Source organism: Pongo abelii, chromosome 2, assembly GCF_028885655.2.
Source record: "Pongo abelii isolate AG06213 chromosome 2, NHGRI_mPonAbe1-v2.0_pri, whole genome shotgun sequence".
Taxonomy (NCBI): Eukaryota; Metazoa; Chordata; class Mammalia; order Primates; family Hominidae; genus Pongo; species Pongo abelii.
Genome location: NC_085928.1, coordinates 116,685,473 through 116,711,279, shown reverse-complemented (window position 1 = coordinate 116,711,279; position 25,807 = coordinate 116,685,473). Strand labels below are relative to the sequence as shown.

General features: G+C 45.6%; 1 protein-coding gene across 2 annotated transcripts in view; it reads left to right on the top strand.

Annotated features, from left to right (window-relative positions):
- The window catches only part of ITGA9 (integrin subunit alpha 9), a 387,085-nt gene extending 364,036 nt beyond the window's left edge, over positions 1 to 23,049 (top strand). Inside the window, exons 27-28 of one of the 2 annotated variants that reach the window (XM_024245138.3) lie at positions 3,401 to 3,520; positions 18,420 to 23,049. In XM_024245138.3, coding sequence (XP_024100906.3) covers positions 3,401 to 3,520; positions 18,420 to 18,518 — 219 coding nt within the window. In that variant the 3' untranslated portion in view covers positions 18,519 to 23,049. Of the gene's footprint in view, positions 1 to 3,400; positions 3,521 to 16,201; positions 17,697 to 18,419 lie in introns of those variants that run through there. The other variant, XM_054552331.2, reaches the window with a different exon arrangement.
- The last annotated feature ends 2,758 nt before the right edge of the window (positions 23,050 to 25,807 follow it).

Sequence of the window (25,807 nt, the reverse complement as noted above, 5' to 3'; positions counted from 1 at the left end):
CTATGGTTGCACCAGGACCAGATTAAAGCCAGCGCTCCTCCCTCTCCATCTTTCCCAACAGTTCCTCACAGTTCATCTGTACAAGACACCATGAGAGATTCCGAATGCAGGAAGTGATTTGATCCACAGCTTTTTAAGGGCAGGAACCCAAAGACATGAGTCTGTCTGCCTTTAAAGATGAGAGCTGCTCATTTGAACTACATAGAAAATAATGGATTTAGGATGACAGACTTCAGAGCCCACTCTGTCCTACCACCTCCTACCGGTAAATGTTCTTCCCTGAGAATTGCCTATTGTCTGAAAATTGCTCTTTTTAATACTCCCAAGCTGGAAATAATCTCCATGCCTATCAATAATAGCATGAATAAATAAATAGTGGTAAGTCCACACAGAGGAATACAATACAGCAGTGAGAGTGGACATGCCACAGCCTGGAGCAATTTGCCAAATATAACAGTGAGAGAAAGAAACCAGATACATGCCTGTAATCCCAGCACTTTGGGAGGCTGAAGCAGGTGGATCACCTGAGACCAGGAGTTCGAGACCAGCCAGGCCAACATGGTGAAACCCTGTCTCTATGAAAAATACAAAAATCAGCCGAGTGTGGTGGCATGCGCCTGTAATCCCAGCTTCTTGGGAGGCTCAGACAGAAGAATTGCTTGAACCCAGGAGGCAGAGGTTGCAGTGAGTTGAGACTGCGCCACCGCACTGCAGCCTGAGCAATGGAGCAAGACTCCGTCTCAAAAAAAGAAAGAAAAGAAAAGAGAAAAGAAATGAAACCAGGTACTGTAGTTCATACAGCGTCATTCCATTTATAGCAAGGACCCAAAAAAGCAGGTGATGCTAATCCAAGCTGTTAGACATCCTTAGTGGGGGTGGGGACTGGAAGGAAGGGGGAAGGGAGCTTCTAGGGAGCTGGTCACCTTCTGTTTCTTGATCTGAGTGCTGGTTAAACACATGCATTTAGCATTTGGTATGTGAAAATTCAGCGAGCTGTACACTTAGGATACCTATACTTTTCTCTATGTATATTCGACTTCAATAAGTAATTCTTAAAAAGAGCTGGGAGTGGTGGCTCATGCCTGTAATGCCAGCACTTTGGGAGCTGAGGCACAAGAATTGCTTGAACCCAGGATGCAGAGGTTGCAGTGAGCTGAGATTGCACCACTGCACTCCAGCCTGGGTGACAGAGAGAAACTCTGTCTCAAAAAATGAAATAAAAACTAAAAAGTAGCCAGCCATGCACAACCTCAAAAAAAACTCCCTACAATGATGCTAACAGGACCACTCCATTTGTCAAGGGCGGACTCTGTGCCAGATGCTATGCTGGGGACTCTGCGTGCATTACCCCTTTTCAATTTCTGGGAAGGCACTGTTCTGCTCCTGTCTTGCGGATGAGAAAACTGAGGCTCAGAAACTGTGGCGGCCTGTGTGTCCATTTGCCTCATCCCCTGGCACACGCTCACACTGTCCTACCCCAGCTGTGGGAATGGAGGCAATGAGGTAGTGGTGGTCTCATTTTCTTTCCTTATCACCAGGGAAGAGCCAGTAAGTAATTCATTCAGTTGACAGGTAGCCGATAAAGAAGGCCACTGTCAACCAGGCACTGTGGTGTGGTGATGACAAGCTCAGATTTGGGGGTTTGGGGTTGGCTAAGAGCTGGGTTCAAATCGTGACTGTGCATTTGAACTACACAATCCACAGCAAATATCCTCTCTGGACCTCCATGTTCTCCTCTGTAAAATGGGTATGGAAGACCTCATAGGGCTATTGTATGACTTAGACAAGAGATTGCAAAAAAAAGCATAAAACTGACACAGACGATGTTCAATAAGTGTTAGAGAGGGATGGGAGCCAGGCCCTAAAAAGGTTAAATAAGCAGTGCTAGGCATAATCACGTCAGTATTGTACCCAGTCACTGCTTGGGCTTGAGCAAGGGGCTGGACCAGTGGGCTTCAGCAATCAGTGAGGCTTCTTGACAGAGGATTGAACTAGGTTTAGAAAAGACTTTCCCAAAGGGGAATGGACATTCCAAAGAGACGGCACAGCTTGGAGAAAGACCTGTGGCTGGCCAGCCTGTCTGGAGCCAAAGGAGGGAATGACTGCCCAGAGCTGTGATGTTTTTGTCTTTTGCAGTGAGGAGCTTAAATGGGACAGTGGTGTATTGGGGAGGGTTATTTGGTAGCAGAGGACGCAATAGATGCTTTGAATTCCGCAAAACCAAACTCCCTTGTGACCAGTGGGGCTAAAGCAGAGGCGAAGGGGACAATCAGAAGTGAGCACTGATACATGTTTAACAATCAGTTCTCTGGCAGGAGGGTAGGGGTGCCCTGATTTGTTTGCCAAATACTCCCACCGTAGCCCATTTCAAACTGCCATTGCAATGTCACTAGGTACGGAGTTAGGAAGAGATGCACAGTTGCCTCTCATGAGCTCATATGAGCCAGCTCCACACACCACTAGGTTTCAGGAAAAGTTGGGAAAACTTGCCTCATTGGAACATGGGCTCCAATTGCTATGGCTCCCATGGGAAACCACGGTACAGCCTCTCGAATGAGTTTCTCCAGTGTGCTAGGCCCTACCATGAGACCCAAGACAGACTGTGTCCTACCCCTAGTGGGGTCCACAGTCTACTGGGGAAACTGGCATTAATCAAATAATTCCTCTAAGTGACACATTGAGCTGAACACTTGGAAAGAAGAGCTGCCTTACATGCAGAGCACTCCCGTGTTCTTTGTTTCAAAGCTGAAACAAAAGGTACATTGTTGTTATCTGTTCTGAATCAAGAACGTAGTGTGTCCTCTAAGTTTTTCGGTACACTTTTGTTCACTTCATGATATTTAAATCAGGGTTGTTGTCATTACAACCCTTTCAAGACCTAGGGCTTGGATTTCAAGTGCCTTTTCAGGTGCCAGTGAAAAATCCATCAGTTTGCAACCAGAAAATCGTTCAGTGGAGCTTATGTATTTATTTATTAGTAACAACAGTCTGGATACTTCTCTGTAGTTGTCTCCAAATGTCAAGCCCAGGCTGGGCTCCATCATGCTCTGCGCACTTCTGTTTAGGAAACGTTTTCAGCTGGCGCTGTGGCTCACGCCTGTAATCCCAAAACTTTGGGAGGCCGAGGTGGGTAGATCACCTGAGGTCAGGAGTTCGAGACCAGCCTAGCCAATATGGTGAAACCCTGTCTCTACTAAAAATACAAAACATTAGCCAGGCACCTGTAATCCCAGCTACTTCGGAGGCTGAGGCAGGAGAATCGCTTGAACCCGGGAGGCAGAGGTTGCAGTGAGCCGAGATTGTGCCATTGCACTCCAGCCTGGGTGACAGAACAAGACTCTCTCTCAAAAAAAAAAAAAAAAAAAAAAAGAAATGTTTTCACTGTTGCGTTGCCTCCTAGGTGGTCTTCGAGGCCCTGCACAATCTGGAGCCCCGTGGCTACGTCGTGGGGTGGATCATCGCCATCAGTTTGTTGGTGGGAATCCTCATCTTCCTGCTGCTGGCCGTGCTGCTCTGGAAGGTGAGTCTGGCAATTGCAGGTCCCCCTGGGGTCCCCACTCATGGATGCCCAGCTCTCCTGCCTTTCCAGGGAGGAAGGAGTATCCTGTTAGAGCTTCCTTCATGGCACCGGTACAGCGAAGGACAGTGACCCTTCAGGCAGGGCGTGGAATCTTGGCTCCCGTTGAGGCCATTCACAACTGATGATTTGGACCACTTCAGAGCAAGGGCAAAAGTCTCAGTTCTCTCTTCTCTTACCTTCCCTTAGAGCCCTAACATAGGATGGTGAGAACCTAACTCCAAAACAGAAGCCTGGGGAGCAACTGCCAGGAGGGGGCGATTTCCCATTTGCTTAAAAAAGATCAGAAGGCGAACTATAGAGCAATTCTTCCTTCTTTTCCTCTAAGGAACGTGAGGAAGATTTCTAACCAGAAAACTTGAGTAACTGAGATGGGCTACAGTTCTCCCAACCTCATGGTGGTTCATTTGGAGGTGGCCCGGGGTGCAGAGCTGTACTGCCTCAAGCATCACTCTCTCAAGGAGAAAGGGGTGTCCTCATCCCCATGTCTAGGATGATTTGTTTGCCTCACACTCTCCTTTCAGAGACCTGGAGTCCTTTTCCTTCAGAACCTCTCTATTCATCAGTAATGGTATTGGAGGCTTTAGCTGATGAAGGTCTGTCTCTTCCTTGTTTCCACTGTGTCCCCAGCTCCAAAACAGCACCAGGGACCATAACTGCAACTTCCTGACACCGAAATCCATACTTCTCTAGAATTACAAATTTCAGATGTAGGTGAAAACAGCCTCTTAGAGTATTATAGATGGATATTTTAAAATAAGACAACTAATTTCTTTGGGATTACAAAATAATATGTATCTATTGACCTAACATGATAACATATCAATTACCAAAAAAAGCTGTAAAACACCAGGAGTTCACATCCCAGAAATAACCATGATGAGCATAGTATTGTCTCATTTTGACCTTTTTCTCTGCATATGTAGATATAGACCAGGCATTCTCATAACATCAACTTATTTTTGAACAGTGTATTAGTTAAATTTTACAGTAATATACTCAGCATATTTTCAGGTGAAGTACCTCTAAATTTAAAAGCAGTGAGTTCCTTTTTTTTTAAGTATGGGGTCTTGTTTTGTCGCCCAGGCTGGAAGGCAGTGACACAATCATAGCTGTAACTCCTGGGCTTAAGCTGTTTTCCCGCCTCAGCCTCCCAAGTAGCTGGGACTACAGGCATGCACAATACCTGGCTCATTTTTTTATTTTTTTGTAAACATAGGGTCTCACTATGTTTCTCATACTGGTCCTGAACTCCTGGCCTCCAGCTGTCCTCCCATCTCAGCCTCCCAAAGTGCTGGGATTACAGGTGTGAGCCAACGCACCTGGCCTGGATTTGATTTATTAATCTGGGAAAAACATATACCTATTTTTCCCCAAAGACAGTACTGTGAACATCTTTCCATATTGTTCAAAGCACGTTTCCAGCACATCTTAAAGCTGTAAAGTGTCTGCAGTCTACTCATCCAGTCCCCTGATACTGGAATTTAGGTTGCTTCTGTTTCACACTTCTTTTAACAGTGCCACATTAAATATCCCTGGAGCCAAATATTTGCACAAATCTTTCATTATGTCTTCAGGTTGAAAGCCTAGAAATAGAATTGCCATCAAAAGGAGTGTGTATTTTAAGCTTTTTTAAAATTGTATTTATTTACTTATTTTGAGCTGGAGTTTTGCTCTTGTCTCCCAGGCTGGAGTACAGTGGAGTGATCTCAGCTCACTGCAACCTCCCCCTCCCAGGTTCAAGCGAGTCTCCTGCCTCAGCCTCCTGAATAGCTGGGATTACAGGTGCCTGTCACCACACCCAGCTATTTTTTTTTTTTTTTTTTTGTATTTTTAGTAGAGACAGGGTTTCGCCATGTTGGCCAGGCTGGTCTTGAACTCTTGACCTCAGGTGATCCTCCCGCCTCAGCCTCCCAAAGTGCTAGGATTACAGGCGTGAGCCACCCCGCCCGGCCTAAGCCTTTTATTACTATTGCAAATTGCCCTGTAGAAAGGTCATACCAATTCACCCTCCCACAAGCAGTGTATCAGAAATGTCTGTTTGCCAATAGTGGATGTTACCTTTTAAAAACAATCTGCCAATTTGTTGTTTATTTAATCCGCATCGCCAGATAGATTCTTAATTCTCCTTTTTCTCCAACTCCAACTCCTTCCTGCTGAGACAGCCTCTGGTTTGTGGGTGGAGAACAAACCCTGCTCAGTGTTTGGCATCTGAAAAGACAAGGCTTCTTGCTGAGTTGAGGGCTTTGGTGCATGAGTGTGTGTGGGTGTGTGTGTGCGTGTGTGGGTGTGACTTCCTTCTGCCTTTATATGGGCTCTTAAAATGAGAGGAGCTGTGTCCTTTATGGCTGGGTGTGTGGAACCAGACAGGGCACAGAGCGGGGAGTGTTGTGGCCGTGCCCCACTTCCCCTTGTAGTCTGCATGCCCTCCTTCTGGCCACCCCACCTGGCTCTGCCTCTCAGGGGTGTCCTGTCTCCTCTGCACCACCCCTGCCTCTTCCAGCCTGCCACCTGCTTTGCCTTGCTTTTGCTGTGTTTGTTTAAAGAAAGCATGGTTGCAGGAGATGCTGTCATGGGTGGGCAGAACCCTGAGGTCACCCAGCTGTGTGGGATCCAAAGAGCCAGGACCTGAGAAGGCAGACTCTGCCCTCTGCCACAGACTGGGAGGGATAGGGCAGTCACAGCCGCCAGGGACACACCGTGTGCCCAGACCAGGGCTTGCCGTAACTAACGGGTGGCAGGAAAGCTTTGAGGAGGCTGTTGAATGAGGCCACCTGGGTCAAAACAGCTTTGCTAGTCAACCCAAAGCAGTATCTCATTTCAGCTCACACTTCTCGAATGCTTGCTTTGCCCCAGTCCTTGCTTTGCCTGGACTAGGCACTGGGATGCAGCAATAACTGTGCCCTTCCCTGCCCTTGACCGCCTCACCACCTAGCAATAGACCTGCAGGCATAATGGAGGGTGGTGAGTGCTGCGCAGTAACTGCTCTGGAAACTGAGAAGAAGGCAACATGAGTCCCCCTCCCTTGCCCCCAAGGAGGAGGGAGGATTAAAAGGTCACGGAGAACAGTGTGGTAGATGAGAGCAGCTTTCAGGCCAACAGCTGTGGGCAGCAATCCTGACTCTCACACTTGCCTGACATGAGGCCTTAAGGGGGCTGCTTACCTTCTGTGACCCTCAGTTTCTTCCTCTGTAAAAAGGAGACCATCACCTCCAGTTTGGTATGTAGAGGTTATGCAGGGAAAATGTTTAGCACTGCGCTTAGCACACAGAAGCCAGAGGACATTTCATAAACGAGGTGTCATTCAAGTCTGACCTTGAGTGTGGTTTGAGTTTTCCAGGCAGGGAAGGGTAGATGGAGATTCCATCCAGAGGGAAGGAAGAGGTGGGAAAATAAGCAGGGTTTGTGGGGAGCAGCTTGTAAAGTTTGTCACAGGAGGGCAGTCACTGACCTGCAGCAAGACCGTCTGCCACAGTTGTGAAGGCCACTGCTAACCAGGACAAAGGGGGAGCATGGGAGGTCTGTGAGCAGAGTGGTGGCATGACCAGATCTGTGTCGAGAGAGAGATCTGGGGCTGGGTGCAGTGGCTCATGCCTGTAATCCCAGTGCTTCGGGAGGCCAAGGCCAGAGGATTACTTGAGCCTAAGAATTTGAGGTTGCAGTGAGCTATGATGATACCACTGCACCAGGTGGTAGAGCAAGACCCTGTCTCTAAAAGGAAAGCGAGATCTAGGGACAGTGTGGGGGCAAGAGTAGGGCCATTGCCATGGGTCAAGGTAGGACAGGCAGGGTTTGCTGACCAGTTGGACTTGAGAGATCAGGGAGAAAAAAAGAATAGCTGTCTCTCCTTGAGATAAGTTCAGACAAAGGATGGATGCCCTTAACCAGGGTGGGGAAGGCAAGATTCGAATTAGTTTGGCAAGAGGAGGAGCTTGGTGTTGGGCTTTCTGAGTGAGTGGTGCTTAGAGGAGGCTAGGAGACAAGGCTGGGCTTGCCTCACTCCCTGTCGCCCCCGCCCAGCAAAAGGAAGGTCAACAGAATGAAGCCCCTACTTGGCTACACATCCGCATTGTTCTCCTCCCACCGCAGACCAGCTTTCTCTATGTTTCCCTACACATCGTAGGGAGATAGCTGCCTCTAGCCCCTCCAAACTTGCATCTCAAGGACTGACTGCTAGCCACAGACGCAGAATGATCAGCCACCTCTGATTCCTGGTCCCACATGTCTGGGAGAGAGGATCTGCCTGGTCCAGCTCTAGTCAAATGTCTACTCCCATCAACTGTGGAAGGGAGGAAGGGAGTTGGCAGGGAGAGAATCCACCCGGCCCAGTGTGGGTCACATGTCTCCCACAGAGGCTAGTGGGGGAGAAAGATGCAGGATGGTGATTTAGGGGATACTGGGGAGGAGACTCTCAGAAAAGAAAGCAATTAGGCAGGCACCCCAAAGGAGTTCGCTCCTGCAGGATTTCATGGTTGTTAGTGCTGCTGCTGCCTGAATTGCAGGCTGTTGTATCATACCAGCTAGCTATGCTGCATACAAACTGCCCCCAAATTGAGTGGCTTTACACAACCATTACATCTGACAAATTTCTGGGTCAGGGATCCAGGAAGGGTTTGGCTGGGTGATTCTTCCATCCCACATGACATTGAGTGAGGTCACTTAGTGGCATTTACCTGGTGGCTAAGCTGGTCTTCAGAGTCCAAGACAGCTTCATTCTCGTGCCTGGCACCTTGGTAGGGACAGCTGGAAGGCTGGATTCAATCAAGTCCTTCTTCCTCTCCATGTCGACTCAGGGCCTCTCCATGTGGTTCTTCCAGCAGATGGTCTGACTTTTTATGTGGTGGCTTAGGCTGAAAGAGAGCAGAGTGACAGCTGCCAGTTCTCTTAAATGCTAGCCCACAGCTGGCATAGCATCATTTACTCTGTTGGTGAAAGCAGTCATATGCCAGCTCAGGTTCAAGGGAGGGGAAATAGACCCTGCTTCTCAATGGGAGGAGTGGCAAAGCCTTAGTGGCTGTCTTTTATCTGTCACATACATGATGTTCGAAATATGGGCAAAGTCTTTATCTTTTCTTTTCTTTTTTTTTGTGGCAGAGTCTCACTCTGTCACTCAGGCTGGAGTGCAGTAGCATGATCTCGACTCACTGCAACCTCTGCCTCTTGGGTTCAAGAGATTCTCCTACCTCAGTCTCCTGAGTAGCTGGGATTACAGGTGCCTGCCACCACGCCTGGCTGTTTTGTATTTTTTGTAGAGACGGGGTTTCACCATGTTGGCCAGGCTGGTCTCGAACTACAGGCCTCAAGCGATCTGCCTGCCTTGGCCTCCCAAAGTGCTGGGATTACAGGTGTGAGCTACTGTGTCTTTTCCCTAAAAGTCGCTATTACAAACAAAAATTCGCCTAACTAGAAGTTTTGTTCTATTTTAAAGTAGATGAAACCTCGTCTCTCTCCCATAGAGTCATAGATAAAATCACAATTGAACTCCTTTGGGGAAGAGGAGGCAAACAGAAAATGTTGGTGCAGCATTTATGTCAGAGTGTGCAGTCTGTTGAGGCAGTGTTGTAATGTGATAAGGGGCTTGGTGGAGGGGATTTCTTTAGGGAAAATTTTTTTTTTTTCCTTAAAAGGCTAACTATATGATGACTTTATAAGAGGTTAAAAGGGCAGTTGAAATGTAGGATTATTTTAAAGACCTATGTGTTTCTAGAACTTCAACTACAGACCTCTTGTCAACTCTGATTCCCGTGTCTACAACCTAAGAATGATACATTATGTGTAGTGAATAGTGATTCGGTATCACACTGACAGTACGGTGCAGTAACCCAAAGACCTGTTGATTGATGGCCTAAACTCCAGCCTCTTATTTGACTTATATGGGAGGTCTTAATGTTTCCGGCTTATTGCCATATTCCATATGTAATTTCCTCCATTCCTTTCAAGGGGAAAGCCACTGAGTATTACCCAGCTGCCACTGTTGACCAGTTGCCCACTTCACTGAGGGCCTTTGAAGACAGCGGTTGGTGGGGACAGTGTTGAAGTCCTCTTCCCTTTACAGAACCGTGGCTCTTGAATGTCCTTCTAGAGTAGCTCTTGGCATTGCTACCTATGGTCACTTGCTGCTGCCTTGAGCTCCTGAGCCAAAAGTGGTTGTTCCCAAAAGTGTTGCATAAACGTGAATCATGACATGGTACTGAAAGCTGAGCAGAGCAGCTGGCCACGCCGCCGCATTCACAACACCACACAAGCCTGAGGGTCTGCATGCTTTATGCTTGCAAGATGGCCAGCACCTTCACTAGGCAAAGAGTAGTAGGTCCCTACTAGGTGGCAGGCCCTGGGCAAAGGGACAAATATAAATAACAGCCCTCACCTAGTCTCTTTCTTTTTTTTGAGACAGAGTCTCACTCTGTCACCCAGGCTGGAGTGCAGTGGTGAAGTCTTGGCTCACTGCAACCTCTGCCTCCCAGGTTCAAGCAAGTCTCCTGCCTCAGCCTCCTGTGTAGCTAGGATTATAGGTGCACACCACCATGACTGGCTAATTTTTGTATTTTTAGTAGAGACAGGGTTTCACCACATTGGCCAGGCTAGTCTTGAGCTCCTGGCCTCAAGTGATCCACCCACCTTGGCCTCCCAAAGTACTGGGATTACAGGCGTGAGCCACCGTGCCTGGCCTCAACAACAGAGCCCTCACCTAGTCTTGAAGACCTTTAGGAAAATCAGCTTCAGCAAAGCCCTGAAGGTGAGCAGGACTTGGCCTGTGCCACCAGCCGCTGGCCCCACCTACACATGCACTGTGGTGCTACTGTTTACCTAAATCAGAAAGCCCTTATCGGGTCAGCAAGTGTCTTTTCCAGAGCTGAGCTCCAGGCTTCCTGCTGATGTGCTCAGCCAGACCAACCCCTCATCCGCCTCTGACCCTGTGCAGCTCCCCGGCGGCCTTCGAGAAAGCCCATCTGCTGGCATCTCAGGCATCCTCTCATGCTTGGCGGCAGCAGGCCCTGGCTCTGACACAAAATCCACAATGAGGGCCCCAAGCTAACCAGACCGCTCTTCAAATTCTGAAATGGATCCTAATCAGCTTTCCCAAAGCTGAGATGTTAGCAGACACTGGGAGCCATAATTTAAACTTTATGTGCGAGGATTACAGTAGCCAGCCAAACCACCATGCAGGAAGAAAACTTTGAAATATGAAACACTTTTAAAGGAAGAAAAGTCCAAATGAGTCCCCTCTCCTTTCCCGCAGCTCCTGACTGGGTTGGAAGATGCCTGGGCCTGGCATCTCTTGAAGACAATCATAAAGGCCTGTTTAGGAGGAGAAAGTTAAATTGTTCAGAGGTGCAGGAGGGATAACAACTTTGTGCGTCACTGGCACCTTTAAGAAATACCTTCAGCTTATATAAGCCAGCCTGGTTTCTGTGGAAAGAATGAAGTCGATGGGGTGTTTCTTCTTTTGAAGAAAGACACCCTTCTTCCCTTATTTAGGGCTCCAAGCTCTTCCCTCCCTGTCTTTCTCTCTGCCTCCCTCACACCCTCCTCCCCTCCCCAGCTCTGTCCTTGTTTGTTTGCAGTTTGCCAAAACATACAGGCCACCACTCAGTGAAGGAGAGAGACCCATATCCTCCCTCAGTGCTATCAACCAAGGACCCTCTCTCTCCCATTTGACCCTTTTGCAAACTGAGATGGCTTGGAGCAAAGGGAAGTGAGACTGCTTTGCCAGCCCTATGGCCATCTCTTCCCAGGAGGCCCAGGACCTACTTGCTCAAGTGGCAAAGAGGCAGGCTGCAGAATGTGTTTGCCAGCCCTCTGAAAAGGGCTGCCTCAAACCCTCTGTCAGCTGGGGCTGTTCCAAGAGCCTGCTGCTTTAGGACTGGCTTTGGGCTCATGGTTTTTGTTTGAGAGCATTACTTCTCACCTAAGGCAGAAACACTTAGAAAACAAATCTGTGAAATGGCTCAGAGAATGTGTAAGGTTTGGCAACCCCTCCAGAGGTCACTGGGTTATCACCTTCCCTTCAAACTGGGCTGGGAGGGCATCCTTGCTTCTCCTCCAAAGAAAAAGAAAATGCACAGACACATGCCCATGTGCTTGCACACACACCCTTCACACTGCCTCAATTAGAACCATGTGCCAACGACATTCAGTGGGGGCTTGTTTATGCTTGGGAGTAAATATTGGGCTGATGTTGCACTGTCGACATCTCGAGACAGAGACATGCTATGTAAATAGTCAAGTAACTGAAGAGAACTATAAACATGAAGTCTTGAGTTAGTCCAAAAAAGGAATTTGTCCCAGGTCCTCAGAATCACTGTCTAGGAAGCAACCCAAAGGCCGTGGAGCGGGTAGGATCCCCCAAGAGACCAGATGCCATGGCGTCGTCCAGCTGGTCCCTCTCACCCTGCAGGGGGCTGGGGAGGAAGAGGCTGCTGCTGCAGGGTGGATACCCCAGAACTCGGTCAGGCCTCATGCCTCAAGCAGCACCCATCTAAGTAAGGCTGTTTGGGGCAATCTCTTGTTTCCCTAGGAGTTTTCTGGCTGCTTTTGGATACATGGTTATATGAGAAAATTGTGTATGTCTGTTAGGAGGGTTCAGGGAGCTGCTCTTTGGAGCTGCAGGACCAGCAGACACAAAAACCAGAAAGCACACTGTTGCTTCGGCTTCCAGCCAAGCAAAGCTTGGCTTGAGTCAGCTCCTCTAGGGTTTCTATGTTTCTTCTGCTACAGACAGAACAGTTAACAGAGCCCCTTGCCCCTCAAATGGTGAAGCAAGCACTGGAAGGTTCCAGAAAAAATGCAGAAAAACATTGACTCCATTGGCTTGGAAGTGAGTGTGGGGCTGCTGGGCATCCAGCTTAGCCCATCATTAATCATTTCCCAGCACCCTCAGGGTGGGCTCAGCTGGCAACAAAAACAGAGATTTGCCCAGTGCTTCTCAAAGCTCTCCCCAGGGCACCCATGCGTGCTCACATGAGCGGGTGTGTATGTCTGAAGGAGGCCTACTTAACCTTGGGATATGCTAATTTCCCAAGTGTAGGAGGACTTTGGGTCCTGGCAGTAATGGAATAGGTAGGACTGGCTATGAAGTACTATAGCAGGCTGAAGGGGCTCGTGGGTTTCCTGGCATGTGTATGAAGAGTTACAGATTTAGACCATGTATCTCTTAAGCAAAGGAACTACATGTGCTCCTTGACTTATAATATTTTAAGTCAGAAATGCATTTAATACTCCAATAAACCCATCATAAAGTCAAAAAACTGTTAAGTCGAGGTATGGTAACTTAGGGATTATTTGTACTTGTTAGATCATCAAATTCAGAGTCACTATCTTTAGTTTAGTGTTATCTTTATCTTTAGTCTTTAGTTTTTATATTTTCTCTTTAGCCATTTTCTTTAGTTGAAGTCATTATCTTTACTTAAGGGGATGACAAAAACCTTGCTAAATTTAGTTTTTCACTTCTTCATTCCTAATTGACATTCCATTAGAAAATGTTAGCTAGGAAGACCTGTTCTTTATTTATTGGCTTGCATTTATTGAGAACTGTTGGGAATAATACTGTGCCTCTAGGGCATTTAGAAGATAACATGCTTTTTTCTGGTTCTTGCAAATTACTTTCAGTGACTTGTTCTCATGGGTTGCTTATTTTGAGTTTTTATTTTTAGAGAACTGATATTTTTTCCGTTCTTGATGAGATAATCAGGCAGTCTCTATGTTACATGAGTTAAGAGTCCTAGACTTACTTAGCAAGTCCCCAGTTCTGACACTTATTATAAGACATCTGATCAAGAGCTACATGTTCAACTCCATCAAGCCTTGCCTACTTTCCTCATTGGTAAAAGTGACCTTAAAATCCCACAGTTCAAAAGACTATAAAAGTTAAATAAATGAACATAACTGCATGTGTTTTGTGAATTCAAAGACCTCATAATCTTTTAAAATATTATTAAATTCTGTTTTGTTTATTTCAAAAATTAACAAAGTTTTAAAAATTGAATTTTCAAAAAATTTCTCAAAAATCTTTGAGAAAATTGAGATGGGACAAAGACTCTGTGCCTTGTTCCCCGTTAGTGTGAGTCCTGAGTACCCAGCTATGTGGCCCACAGCCTAGAGCCTTAAATTCACTCTGGGGAAAACAGAAAAAGCTGTCATGATGTTTCAGGGCTGGAAGAGGTCTGAGAATCCCATTGATCTCTTAGGCAGAGATGAAGACACTATGGCTCGAAGCCAGAAAATAACCTTCCCAGGCCGGGTGCGCTGGCTCACACCTGTAATCCCAGCACTTTGGGAGGCCAAGGCAGGCGGATCATCTGAGGTCAGGAGTTCAAGATCAGCCTGGCCAACCTGGTGAAACCCCATCTCTACTAAAATATAAAAATTAGCCAGGCGTAGTGGTGCAGACCTGTAATTCCAGCTACTTGGGAGGCTGAGGCAGGTGAATCACTTGAACCCAAGAGGCGGAGGTTGCAGTGAGCCAAGATTGCGCCACTGCACTCCAGCCTGGGCAACAGAGCGAGACTCCATCCCCCACCCCCCAAAAAAAGAATATTAGTTTGACAGAGCCACCACTAGACTATAGGGTACCTTTGTGCAAACTATAATAGTAAATAGCACCCCTTCCTAAAGACTCTTTATTTCCATCTGTCAGAAAAAATTCAGAAAACTCTGATTTTATGAGAACAAGACACTCTACTGCCATCTGTTGGAAAACCGTTATAATAAACTTATACATCTATGATATCTGTGATGTGAGTGATATCCCCCAGCCCCTTAAATGCAGTGTAGCACCTGCACTACTGTACCTACAACTCCCTAGCCATGAGAGTGCATTCTGTTTTAAGAAATGGTCTTCAGACTCTAAAAAAAGGAAGACATACATCAATGGTAGCTCTGACCTCCCATCCAAGAGATTACGCATAGGCTGTGTTAGGAACAGGACTGGAGACCCTGCAGTGTTAGAGTGGGGCATAGAGCTTGCAAGGCTGTTTCAGCCAGGGGTGGGTGGGGGTGATTTTCAGGCCTAATTCTGACACCACTCCACTGAGAGAAAGAAGCTTGCTTCTAGGTGCCTGCAAGAGATGACAGTGCCTTCACCTTGTTGTTAGCAAGAAGGGCACACATAGAAACTTGAGCACGTGAAAGCCACATGTAAGAGTGAGTTCAGGTGCTCTAAATCCTTTCCAGATTGTTAACACACTGTCTATATCAAATCCTTACACTAGCATAGTTATGAGAAAGTGAGCCAGCTTTTGTTCTTAGAGATGAACAAGAAAAGTCTGGTTCAGGCCGGGTGCAGTGGCTTACGCCTGTAATCCCGGCACTTTGGGACGCCAAGGCAGGCGGCTCACTTGATGTCAGGAGTTTGAGACCAGCCTGGCCAACAAGATGAAACCCAGTCTCTACTAAAAATACAAAAATTAGCTGGGCAGGGTGGTACACGCCTGCAGTCCCAGCTACTCGAGAGGCTGAGGCAGGAGAATCACTTGAACCTGGGAGGCAGAGGTTGCAGTGAGCCAAGATGGCTCCATTGCACTCCAGCCTGGGCGACAGAGTGAGACTCTGTCTCAAAAAAAAAAAAAAAAAAAGTGAAAAGTCCAGTTCAGCAAGGCACACTAACTGATGCTCTTTAAATCTAGAGCCCTATCAGCTGTCTGTCTGATTCATTAAGTCAGCAAAAAAGATATTGAGTCTGTACCAGTTAACTTATGCTACATGACAAACCACCCCAGTATTCAGTGGCTTAAAAGCAATATCCATCTATGCAGGTCACAGTTCTGTGGGTTGGCAATTTGGACTGAGCTCAGCGGGGCAGTTTGAGCTCAGTGAGACTCACATGTGCCTCTGCGGGCAGCTGGGAGTTGGCTAGTCTGGGAGGGCTTCAAAAAAACCTGATCTCTTAGCAGGCTAGACATAGGCATTTGTGTGGAAGCAGGGCAGGGTTCTGAGAAAGTAATTGGAAGTGTGCAAGGCCCCTTGGGGACTAAGTGTGTAACACACAACATCTCCTCCGTCTCATCCAATTGTCAAAGCTAGACTCAGCGGAGAATCAAGGCTGGGAAAATAGACTCCACCTCACGATGGGAAGAGCTGGAGAGTCACATGGTAAAGAGTGTGGAGGGTGTGTGGGCATCTTTGCAATTTATCACTGGTACCAAGGACAGGTGAGATGCTGAGTACTGGGGATTGAAAGCACAAAGCCTGCCTTCAAAGAGTCCTAAGACAAATGCAGGAGATAATAAGGGGGCAGACTGTTAAGATTCTGCTCGATAGTGCCATGGTAGGGAAATGTGACTTCTCTGAAATTACAACTGAGTGACCTGGGATTATTGACACATTACAACATCAGCAGCCAAAGGTATGTGCTAGAGAATCTTATTTCCTTGTTACATCCTTCCACAGTTTCATGATTACATTCTCCTTCATGGCATGTGACCAGCCACATCTGGTCATGTTTTCTTGGCCAACCACATCTTTATCGCAAAAGAATGACATTTCAAGCAGTAGCTTCTTAGATTTCCATTCAGTCTTTGTCCATTTTTCTGGCCTTCTGTGGGTGTGCTGTGGGGATGATGACTATGACTTTTTCTTAATTATCCAGAAAATTCTGGCCAAGCACCTTTTCCACATCTCTTGCAGAGGGGAGAAGGTGGAAGAGGTTTCAGGAGAGAAAAGTATATGTGTGGGGGCATCAGAACGTGGCATTCTGATGAGTGTGGTCTTATGCTGGGAAGAAACCTCCAGGGCTGAAATCACCAGGAACTCAATATCTGTTTACAAAACTGGCCTTAAGGATTGAAGCTCAGAACACAAGACTCTTGCCAGTTGTTCTAAGAAAGCTTCTGCTGTTTCCCAGTCATTCAAACTGCACCACCTTATCGACTTCCACTCACAGTGAATGCTCAGGATCTCCTTGGCAACATGGGTGAAGATACCTGGTGGCTCTCTTGACAGTTCTCGTCTTTGGCTTGGCCAATAAGCCCCCTTTAGGGAAGTAGAAAGATGGTGGCAACAGACAGTTCCTCAGCTCCACCTGCCTTCCCTTCTTCAGGGGAGCTTATGACCATCAGGGTGGCTGTGATGCTTCCCTGGATGTTTGGCTCACAGTGAAGAAGCCTGAGGGCAAATACACAGACAACAAAAACATGTGATGTGCCCATGACAGCTGGGTTTGCTTCATGATTTGTGTAGGACACGTCTTATATGTGCATGCACTGTTGGCAGCAGACTGCAGAGAGTCTTGAGGGTTTTCCAGTATGACTTGGGAATTGCAAGCTAATGATAACATGGTACCACAAACCTGCAGTGTGGCAGGCCTGCCAGCACCAGGTCAAGTGTGTGTCTCTGTTTGATTTCCTCTATTCAAGGGGATTGAAACAATGATTTGAGGGCAAGTCATTTATTTGGAAGGTGATCTCAGGAAAAACTGTTGGAGAGCAGGGAAGGAAGCCAATAAAAGATTTGTCATCAAGCTGGTTACCTCTGCAGGCAAGCTCCACGGGGAAACTGGTAGAACGTACACCTCAGGGTTATCCCACCCAAGGAGAGAGGGATCTGGGGTATTTGTACACCCAATACAGTCAGCCATGTTTAAAGGAAGATGCAGAGAGGAATGTCTGGCCTCATGAACAGAGCCCACCAATGTTAGTGAGCCAAGGACAAGAGATGCTGAGTCTCTCAGAGCATGAGAGGAAAGGTAAGCTTTGGGCTACAAACGTTGCTTCACTGTTTGGTGGTGATGACTGTGTGAGAAAAACTAGAAACTTGTCTTACCATATGTGAAAAGTTGTAAGACCAAATGTAACATCAAAGGGCAGGGTCTTTTCAGAACTAAGCTAGAGGAAATTGCCATGCTGGGTCAGGATGAAACGCCCATTCTAGATGAGAATGTGCTGCTGACTGTGGTGCACAGACAGCACAAATTCCACGGGTTTGAGAGAAAGATGTAAATGACAGCAAGGTAGAATGCAGACCTGCAGACGCTTTAAACAGCCTCTCATGTGAGAGCAGTATTTATTAAATTATTCCACAGATGGCTGAGATCTCTCAAGATACTAGGTTTATCAAAAGCCAAATAAGCTTGGGGAATGTCAGGTCCCTGGTTTTTTTCCCCACCGGAATTAATGGTAATGGATCCTTTACTTTCCACTGTACATTAAGACTCTTTAAAAAAAAAAAAAAAAGCCACATTTCCCAAACTTATTTGACCATGAATCCTTTTTTTTTTTTTTTTTTTTGAGATGGAGTCTCACTCTGTCACCCAGGCTGGAGTGCAGTGGTGGCACGATCTCAGCTCACTGCAACCTCCGCCTCCCAGGTTCAAGCGATTCTCGTGCCTCAGCCTCCCAAGTAGCTGGGATTACAGGCACACACCACCATGCCCAGCTAATTTTTGTGTTTTTAGTACAGACAGGATTTCACCATGTTGGCCAGGCTGCTCTCAAACTCCTGACCTCAAGTGATCTGCCTGTCTCAGCCTCCCTCCCAAAGTGCTGGGATTACAGGCATGAGCCACTGTGCCCAGCCATGAAACCTTTTTTTACTCCCAAACACCTTTGAACAGCTCTCAGTAATTAGTATTCCCCAGCACACAGTCTGGAAAACACTACACCAGATGCATTTTACAAGGAACAAACAGCTTACCTAATATCACCCGCAGGAAGTCCATGCATTTTGAAAAATGTCTCCACAGGATGTTTTTCTTGCCAGTGTTTTCTCTAATCTGAGGGGTCCTCCAAGCCTCCCCAGCCCTGTGAGTGCAGGTCACACCTACCCAGGGACAGGCTGCCTTGGGGTCACAATGGCTGATTCTTCAGCACTTCTAACTCAGCTTCTCCTCTTTCTTTCTGCCTTTCAGATGGGCTTCTTTCGCCGAAGGTACAAAGAAATTATCGAAGCTGAGAAGAACCGGAAAGAGAATGAAGACAGTTGGGACTGGGTCCAGAAAAACCAGTGAGCTGCCACACCAGTCACATGACCTGATCGCTAGCCTGTCATCGTTGATCTTTGTATCTTCCATATTTGGAAGAAAAAAATCTTCTCCAGATTTTTCGGAGGCCCCACTGATGCTGTTCTCTTCTTCATTCTATCAAGCCCAGGTGCCAGCCTGAGGCAGCCACTTCGGCCAGGTCACAACGACCGGGGCCAGCACCACTTCCTTTAAAGATGAACTCTGAACTTTGGAGAGCGAGCTACAGAGCCGAGCAATATTTATGGATGCAACACGCATGGTCAACCCTCAGGGGAAAACTGTTACCTAAAGTATTTTTATAAATATAAGCCTTTTATACTGATTATGTCTTTTATATTTGTATCGATGTTTTATTATTTCTATTAAATAGTTATATAATTCACTCAAGCACTGATATCTGGCCTAAACTCTTGGAAGTACATGTCCATGAATACAAATTTTAAAGGATGAAAATCTTACTGTACTTTGGAACTTGCTGTTTAAAAAGACTTACAGATGAAATAAGTTGAAGAAACCTCACATAATGAATCCACCAGGCTGGCAGTGGTGCATATAAACTGTGGATGTGGCAAGACCCCTAAGACATTTCACATCTTTATTGCCTCGATCAAGTGTGGAGTCACATGCTAACGTGTGCTAAAGAACTGTAAGTGTTTTTTCATATGTACTTTTCATTGGAAGATTCCCAACAAGAATTTGGATGGAAAACCTGATCCCTAGCAAGAAGTCTGCTCTGTATCACCTTTATATAGCAGACATGTCACCCTGCTTCTACACAGATGATGGATGAAAGCTTGGAGCAATGCCATGTGGTCATCTGGTAAACCTCAGAATGGCGTCTCATCCTGGACGTCCTGCATCAGAGTTCACACACCACAAGGACTAAATCGTTGTCCCCTAAGCAAAGAATTGGGTCTGAATGCTGTGAGGGATTGCCTTTTTGTGTAATTTTCGTTGAGAGATCTTCATTTCCCCTACCACCCTGGCTGTCCCAGCTAGTGGTGATTGCAGATTCCTTCCCAGAGAGGACCATTTAACCGTTTTTAAAAAAATGTCTTAGATTGGGTTCCCAAGAAGCAGTCCCTGAAACAAGGATTTGTGTGCAAGTAACTTATTAAGGAAGTATTCCCAGGGGATACCAGTAAGGGAGTGGGGGAAGCAGGACAAGGAAGGAGACAAAGCCAGGCAAATGTTTGTCATTTCAGGGAGAGCTCCATGGAGTTTAGCCTCAGCCTGATCAGGGGAACTCCGGAGGGAAAGTTAGGCCTCAGAGGTGTCCCAACCTGAATCAAGGGGCTGGCTGCACCCAGAGGAGATGTAAACATTCTGTTCTCAATTCCTGCCGGCATAATGGCTCCAGTAGCTCAGGGCAGTCCTCTAAAGGACAACCACAGGTGCATCCTCAGCCAGGGGAGACACAGGGAAATGATGCAAAAGAAATGATGCAAAGGATCTGAGCAGAGCTCTGCCTCTCCCCACCCCCTGCATATGTGAGTGCTGAGTTATGGCCTTCAGTATCCAAGCTCTCTGTTTGACAGTAGATATATTGTCAGATGCACTGTGCTGCTTAGTTTTGAGTGCAGTGTGATTTTCTGAAAGGGCAGTGAGATGATGGATGGAGCATGCTCAGCACTGACCTGGCCCATAGTGATCACTCAATAACTGTTAACAGCTATGGCTGCTATTCCTACTGATGGATAACCATCTAATAAGACAGAAAACATGGGGCTAAGAGCAGGGTCTAACAGAGTCTTAATGGCTTATTACAGCCTGCCAAAGTGCCAGCTACATATACATGGCATCCAGTGGGGGTGAAACAATCTGTAAAACCAAGGATCTTTCTTATAGCACCTTTTTTACTGGAAGCTAACATGTTGGGAGTCCGTGAACATTGTCAAAAAGACCTCAAACTCAACTTCTGGGAAGACAGATTTTTAATACACGTACTTGGCTAATACTCACAAACATATCTAAAGTTTTGGCAAAATTATGAGGGTGATGGGTGGGTACTAACCTGGCATGGAGCAGGTGTGTCTTTTGGTTTCTTATGCAGTTGACTCTGCTGCAGGGAGATTACAGATGTAACCTCATGCTTCTCTTCCTGGTGAACATGGGAATAGACCAAAAAAACCAAGGGTCAATGGCATGAACTAAGCTGATCCTGGAAATCAGGGATGTTGCATCTAACTGTGGGACGGAGGCACAGAGGTAGCTACAGGGAGCAGGATGAGGCAAAGAAAGCAGCTGTCACTCAGAGTTCGCTTATGAGTTTTATCAAAAGCAATAAGAAAAGCAGTCTTGGGTGGGTTTTATCACTTATTAACAGCCATTTATGAGGCCCCTGCTGTGTGTCAGGCACTGTGCAAGGTGCTGGAGGTTCCCCAGAGAACACTTCAGGGACATTTTGCCTCAGGGTGGCAAAATGCAGTGGCATGTGGACTTTTTGAATGGGATGCCATTTACAGCTTTCCTTTGATGGACTCTTGTTCATAATGCCATGTTTTCTTTAATGAATCATTTAGGATTCTTAGGTGTTATTCCTGGAACAGCACCATCAACAGCTTTGGCCACATGCACTTAGAGCAACTAACTTGCATCCTGCCGGGGTGTAGGTGCGTTGGTGACAGTGTAGAAGGGTGACTCGCAGGCCCATGTTCTGCCCGCCAGCAAAGCCCCACTGGAGAAGGGTAGACTCCCGTGGGCAGTCTCAGAGCTGGGACCTATTTGCTTCTGCTTGATTCTGCGTGGGTGGACCCACATGAGGAGCTGTATACTCAGGAGGTCACTAAGACTTTATAAAGGCAGGTTTTAAGAAAACCAGCCTTGGCATCACCACAAGCAGATACTGAAAGCCTCCCCAGGAACCTGTCTGGGGAAGGATGATGCCTCTGCTGGTCTGATCATGCTGAGTAGCAGGTGGGCTACGGGGACTGGGGAGTTAAGCATTTTGCGCAGTGATAGAGAAGTCAAGCATATCGTTAGCGCTCTCTCAACTTGGGCAGTTCACAAGCTCCTTCCCAGCTCAGAAGCCCTCTCTATGCTCTCAGGGGAAGCAGATGGGGTGGATCAGTACGTCTGTGTTACCCCTCCAGAATATTATTTGAAAATTCTACAGTATGTTCTACTTTCTCCCCTTCCTGCTTCCATGGGTTCACTGTGGAATCCTATAAGATATTCTCCTGAGCAGTATTATTTCAGTTTCCTTCAGCTTTTAGTTGAATCTTCAATGTGGTTTTAACCAACTGTTCAGAGAACTGAAATGCTCTTTAAATATGAAAAAGAACCTTTGTAAAAATGGAGTAAAACAGTGCCCCTTTTTTAAAAAAAAAGTTTTGCTTATGCTTAATTTACATAGGACTCAGGAGAGTTTGGAACATCCTCCAAGTGAGCCGTAGAGCTGTCACAAAGAAGAGGCCATGATGTTTAGAAACAAGAGGACACTAGCAGGAGGGGCAGGGTCCGCTGGCTTAGTGGCAACTGACAGGTATCCATTCCGAATCACTCGGCACTGAGGTTTCCTCAGGCAGTTCTTCAGGAAAACTCTGTCAGCATCGTGGGTACTCAGAGGTATGGTAGACCTTGTAGAAGATCCACTAGGAAGTCCTCCTTGACCAAATCATGTAGCTACTGCCCTTGAGCCAAAGGCAACGAGGTTTAAAACAAAAACCCAACAGCACTCCTGGGAACATCCTGTTTTCCATGCAGAAGCATAGCAGATCCCCAGACGATCCGTGTGCTGTATGCTACCTGTTGAACCCTAGCACGGTGGCTTTTTAAAAGGTTATTTATGACTTTTATTTTTGGGTAAGGCATTATGGCCAGGTGCATGCAGTTACGTCTGGGTTACGTGTGAAACGTACATCTGGTGAACTGTATACTTGGCTCAAACTTCTCAAAATTTAGAGGTGCTGGAAAGGATTGTCACTTGGAGCCTCTAGTAGACAAAAGGCAGAAAGTGAGCATCATTTCAGAAATGCTTTAGTATGCACAATTTTAGTTGATATTTTGATATATAGAGTAATAATATACACAGTGGAGAATATTTTCTGAAACAAAGAGTGGCTGAAGGGAGAATACAGAGCCAGTAGGGCCAAAATGAAACTCCTAGGATGTCTTCTGAATTTTCAGCACATGGGGGGAGTAAGTGAACAAATTTCCCAACATGGTGCAATGCTTTATAGCACAATGATCTAGATTTCAGACTATGTTAAGGTTTTTTTTTGTTGATGTTGTTTTAATTCTAATGTGCACGGTGTGACTGGCAGAGTAAATTTAAAAGCTTTACGAGTGATTAATTGCATGGCAGGCACCCACGCTATCTGCATTTCCAGAACTTTACTGATGCATCCATGTACATTTCCACTGAGGAATTTTGGTGGGTGGGGGGAGGGTGTACTGCCTCACAGTGTCACATGTATTAAAGTCTAAGCAGTCACTTCTGATTCACTTGCACTGTTTGGGAAATGTCAGGTTTACAAAAACATACATGTTTGGAATAAAAAATGGCTGCCAACAATTCAGGAGTTCAATCTGTAATTTATTTGCTAATAAGAACTTTTTAAAGTGTTGAAGCTAGGGTTTCAATGTAATACAACATGAGCGTTAAAGAGAACATCAAGGTCCATCTAATTCACATGAACAACCCACCTGATGTGGCTGAACTGTCTGCAGTCCTTGGCCTCCAAACAAGAGGTACCACCTTCTCTGCATCACCCCAACTCCCCTGGCCCAGGGCTACACCTAGGTTCTTGATCTTGAGATAAATATGCCCAAATTAAAAGCATGGATTCCTTATTATCAGTAGACTTCTTTCACATGTGTCTACCAGTTACTAAGCATTTTTCCAGAAGCATCTTGATAACATTCTTACACATTTACAAATATTGTATTCTCTTAGGTTTTCACTCTCCTTCATCTGTCTATTAATAGTTACGTTCTTGTTCATATTCCACATGCTGTTCATTTATGTGTTTATTTTTTTTCCCCTAGACAAGACTGTTACCAGATAGGGGTCCCAATCCAGACACCAAGAGCAAGTTCTTGGATCTTGGGCTATCAAGAATTCGAGGCTAGTCCCTAAACTGAAAGCAAGTTTATTAAGAAAGTAAAGGAATAAAAGAATGGCTATTCCATAGACAGAACAGGACCAGGGCTGCTGGTTGCCCATTTTTATTGTTACTTCTTGATTATATGCTAAATGAGGGGTGGATTATGCATGAGTTTTCAGGGAAATGAGTGGACAATTCCAGGAACTGAGGGTTCCTCCCCTTTCTAGACCATATACGGTAACTTCCTGACATTGCCATGGCATCTGCAAACTGTCATGACACTGGTGGGAGTGTCTTTTAACATAATGCATTATAATTAGCATATAATGAGCAGTGAGGGGAACCAGAAGTTACTCTCTTAGCCATATTGGTTTTGGTGGGTTTTGGCTGGCTTCTTTATAACAGCCTGTTTTAACAAGGTTTTTATGACCTGTATCTTGTGCCAACCTCCTGTCTCATCCTGTGACAGAATGCCTAACCTCCTGGGAATGCAGCGCAGTAGCTCTCAGCCTTATTTTACCCAGCCCCTATTCAAAATGGAGTTGCTCTGGTTCAAACGCCTCTGACAAGACCAGTAAAGATCTGTGTATTTTCTTGGTATTTTTCAAGAGTCAGCCTTTGGCTGTACCAATCGAGTCTACTGGTTTTTGCTTTCTATTTCATTACTGCTTTTTGATTTATTAAAATTTCTTCTATTGCCTGATGGTTAAAATTCATACACATAGACACCACACAGTATAAAAGAGTTATGAAAAAATATACACCAATGGGTTAAGAATGATTGTCTTTAGGTAAGTGAGATTGTCAGGCTTTTGCTTTGTTTTATTTTGTTTTTATTTGAATATTCGTTTTCTACAGTGAGCATGTATTTTGTAACAATGAAACATATACAAATTACTTGTAAATAAAATTATATCTGGGAGACTATAAATTGCTAAGCCAAAAGAGATGCCAAATTGTAGGTCTGGAAAGAGATTTGTTGCAGCAAAGAGCATTGATGAGCCTGACACTTACGACAATGGTCCAGTGAGTAATTTCAAGCATTTTAATTCCAGTGCTTCCTGGCTTAACAAACCTGCCACCATTACTAATGCTAATTAAATAGGTTTCTCTGAGGTTGCCCAACCTGTTTTCCTAAGCCAGGAAATGGACTCAACAAACTCAAAAGAATCAAAAGATATAAATTTAAGAGGAAGAAAAATCACTAATTAGCAAAGTCTGCTTCCTATTCAATCAGGAGTTTTACAGCTCACCAGATTACCTCTCATCCTTAAAGTCTGTCTGGTCATCAGGTTACTGTTTAGTAACAATTAATGTAAGTGCTTACTTAGAGCTCAAGCTGCACTATCAGACCGATTGGCAGCTATCCATCAGCAAAGCCACCTGTCCCTAAGATCATGTCCGTTCACTCTATGTATACATGCAACTAAAGTGTGTATAATGAGGTATTGCTATCCCTGAGCTGAAATCTCAGGCTGCCTGCTGCCAAATCTCTGCTTTGCTTCAAAGTCCAAATTATTTTATATTTTATTTTAAATCAATTTTTTAATCCTAAAAATTAAACCTCAATAAAGGTATAACTACTATCCTTTGAAGACAACAAATTGGTATTTTTTAAAGTTGGCGTTTAAAAAAGAATCTCCAGGAAATGTTTCTTCTAGAAGATGACTGATTAGGAAAAAATGAAATTATCTCCAATTCCACATCTACTCTGAACCCACCTTATCAGGAGAATATTTGGCTCCATATAATAGAAAACTCCAAATTAATAAGGCCTTAAACATGATAAAAGTGTGTTCCTCTCTCCCAAAAAAAGAAGCTCTGGTACAGCAGCTCCATGGGCATCAGAAATCCAGCTCCTGTCTTTCTCAGCACCCTCAAGGTTGCCTCATGGTCCGAGATGACTACCAGGGAACCAGCTATCATGTCCACATTCCAAGCCAAAAATAGAAGAGGACAAAATGACATATGCCCCCTCCCTTTTAACTATCCTTCCTAGAAGTTCCATATAACGCTGGCCAGAAATTAATTATGTAGATATACCCACCCACTAAGGAGGCTGGGGAATGCATTATTAAGGAATAAGAGGAGAGTAAGTTTTGGAGACAACTACCAGTTGCCACACCCTCCACTGAGAAGATATTCAGACTATAGCCGCCTTGAGCTCTAAACTTGTACGCTTCAAATCCTTAAGTCTGGCTGGATTTGAGCAAGAGGCAAACCTTT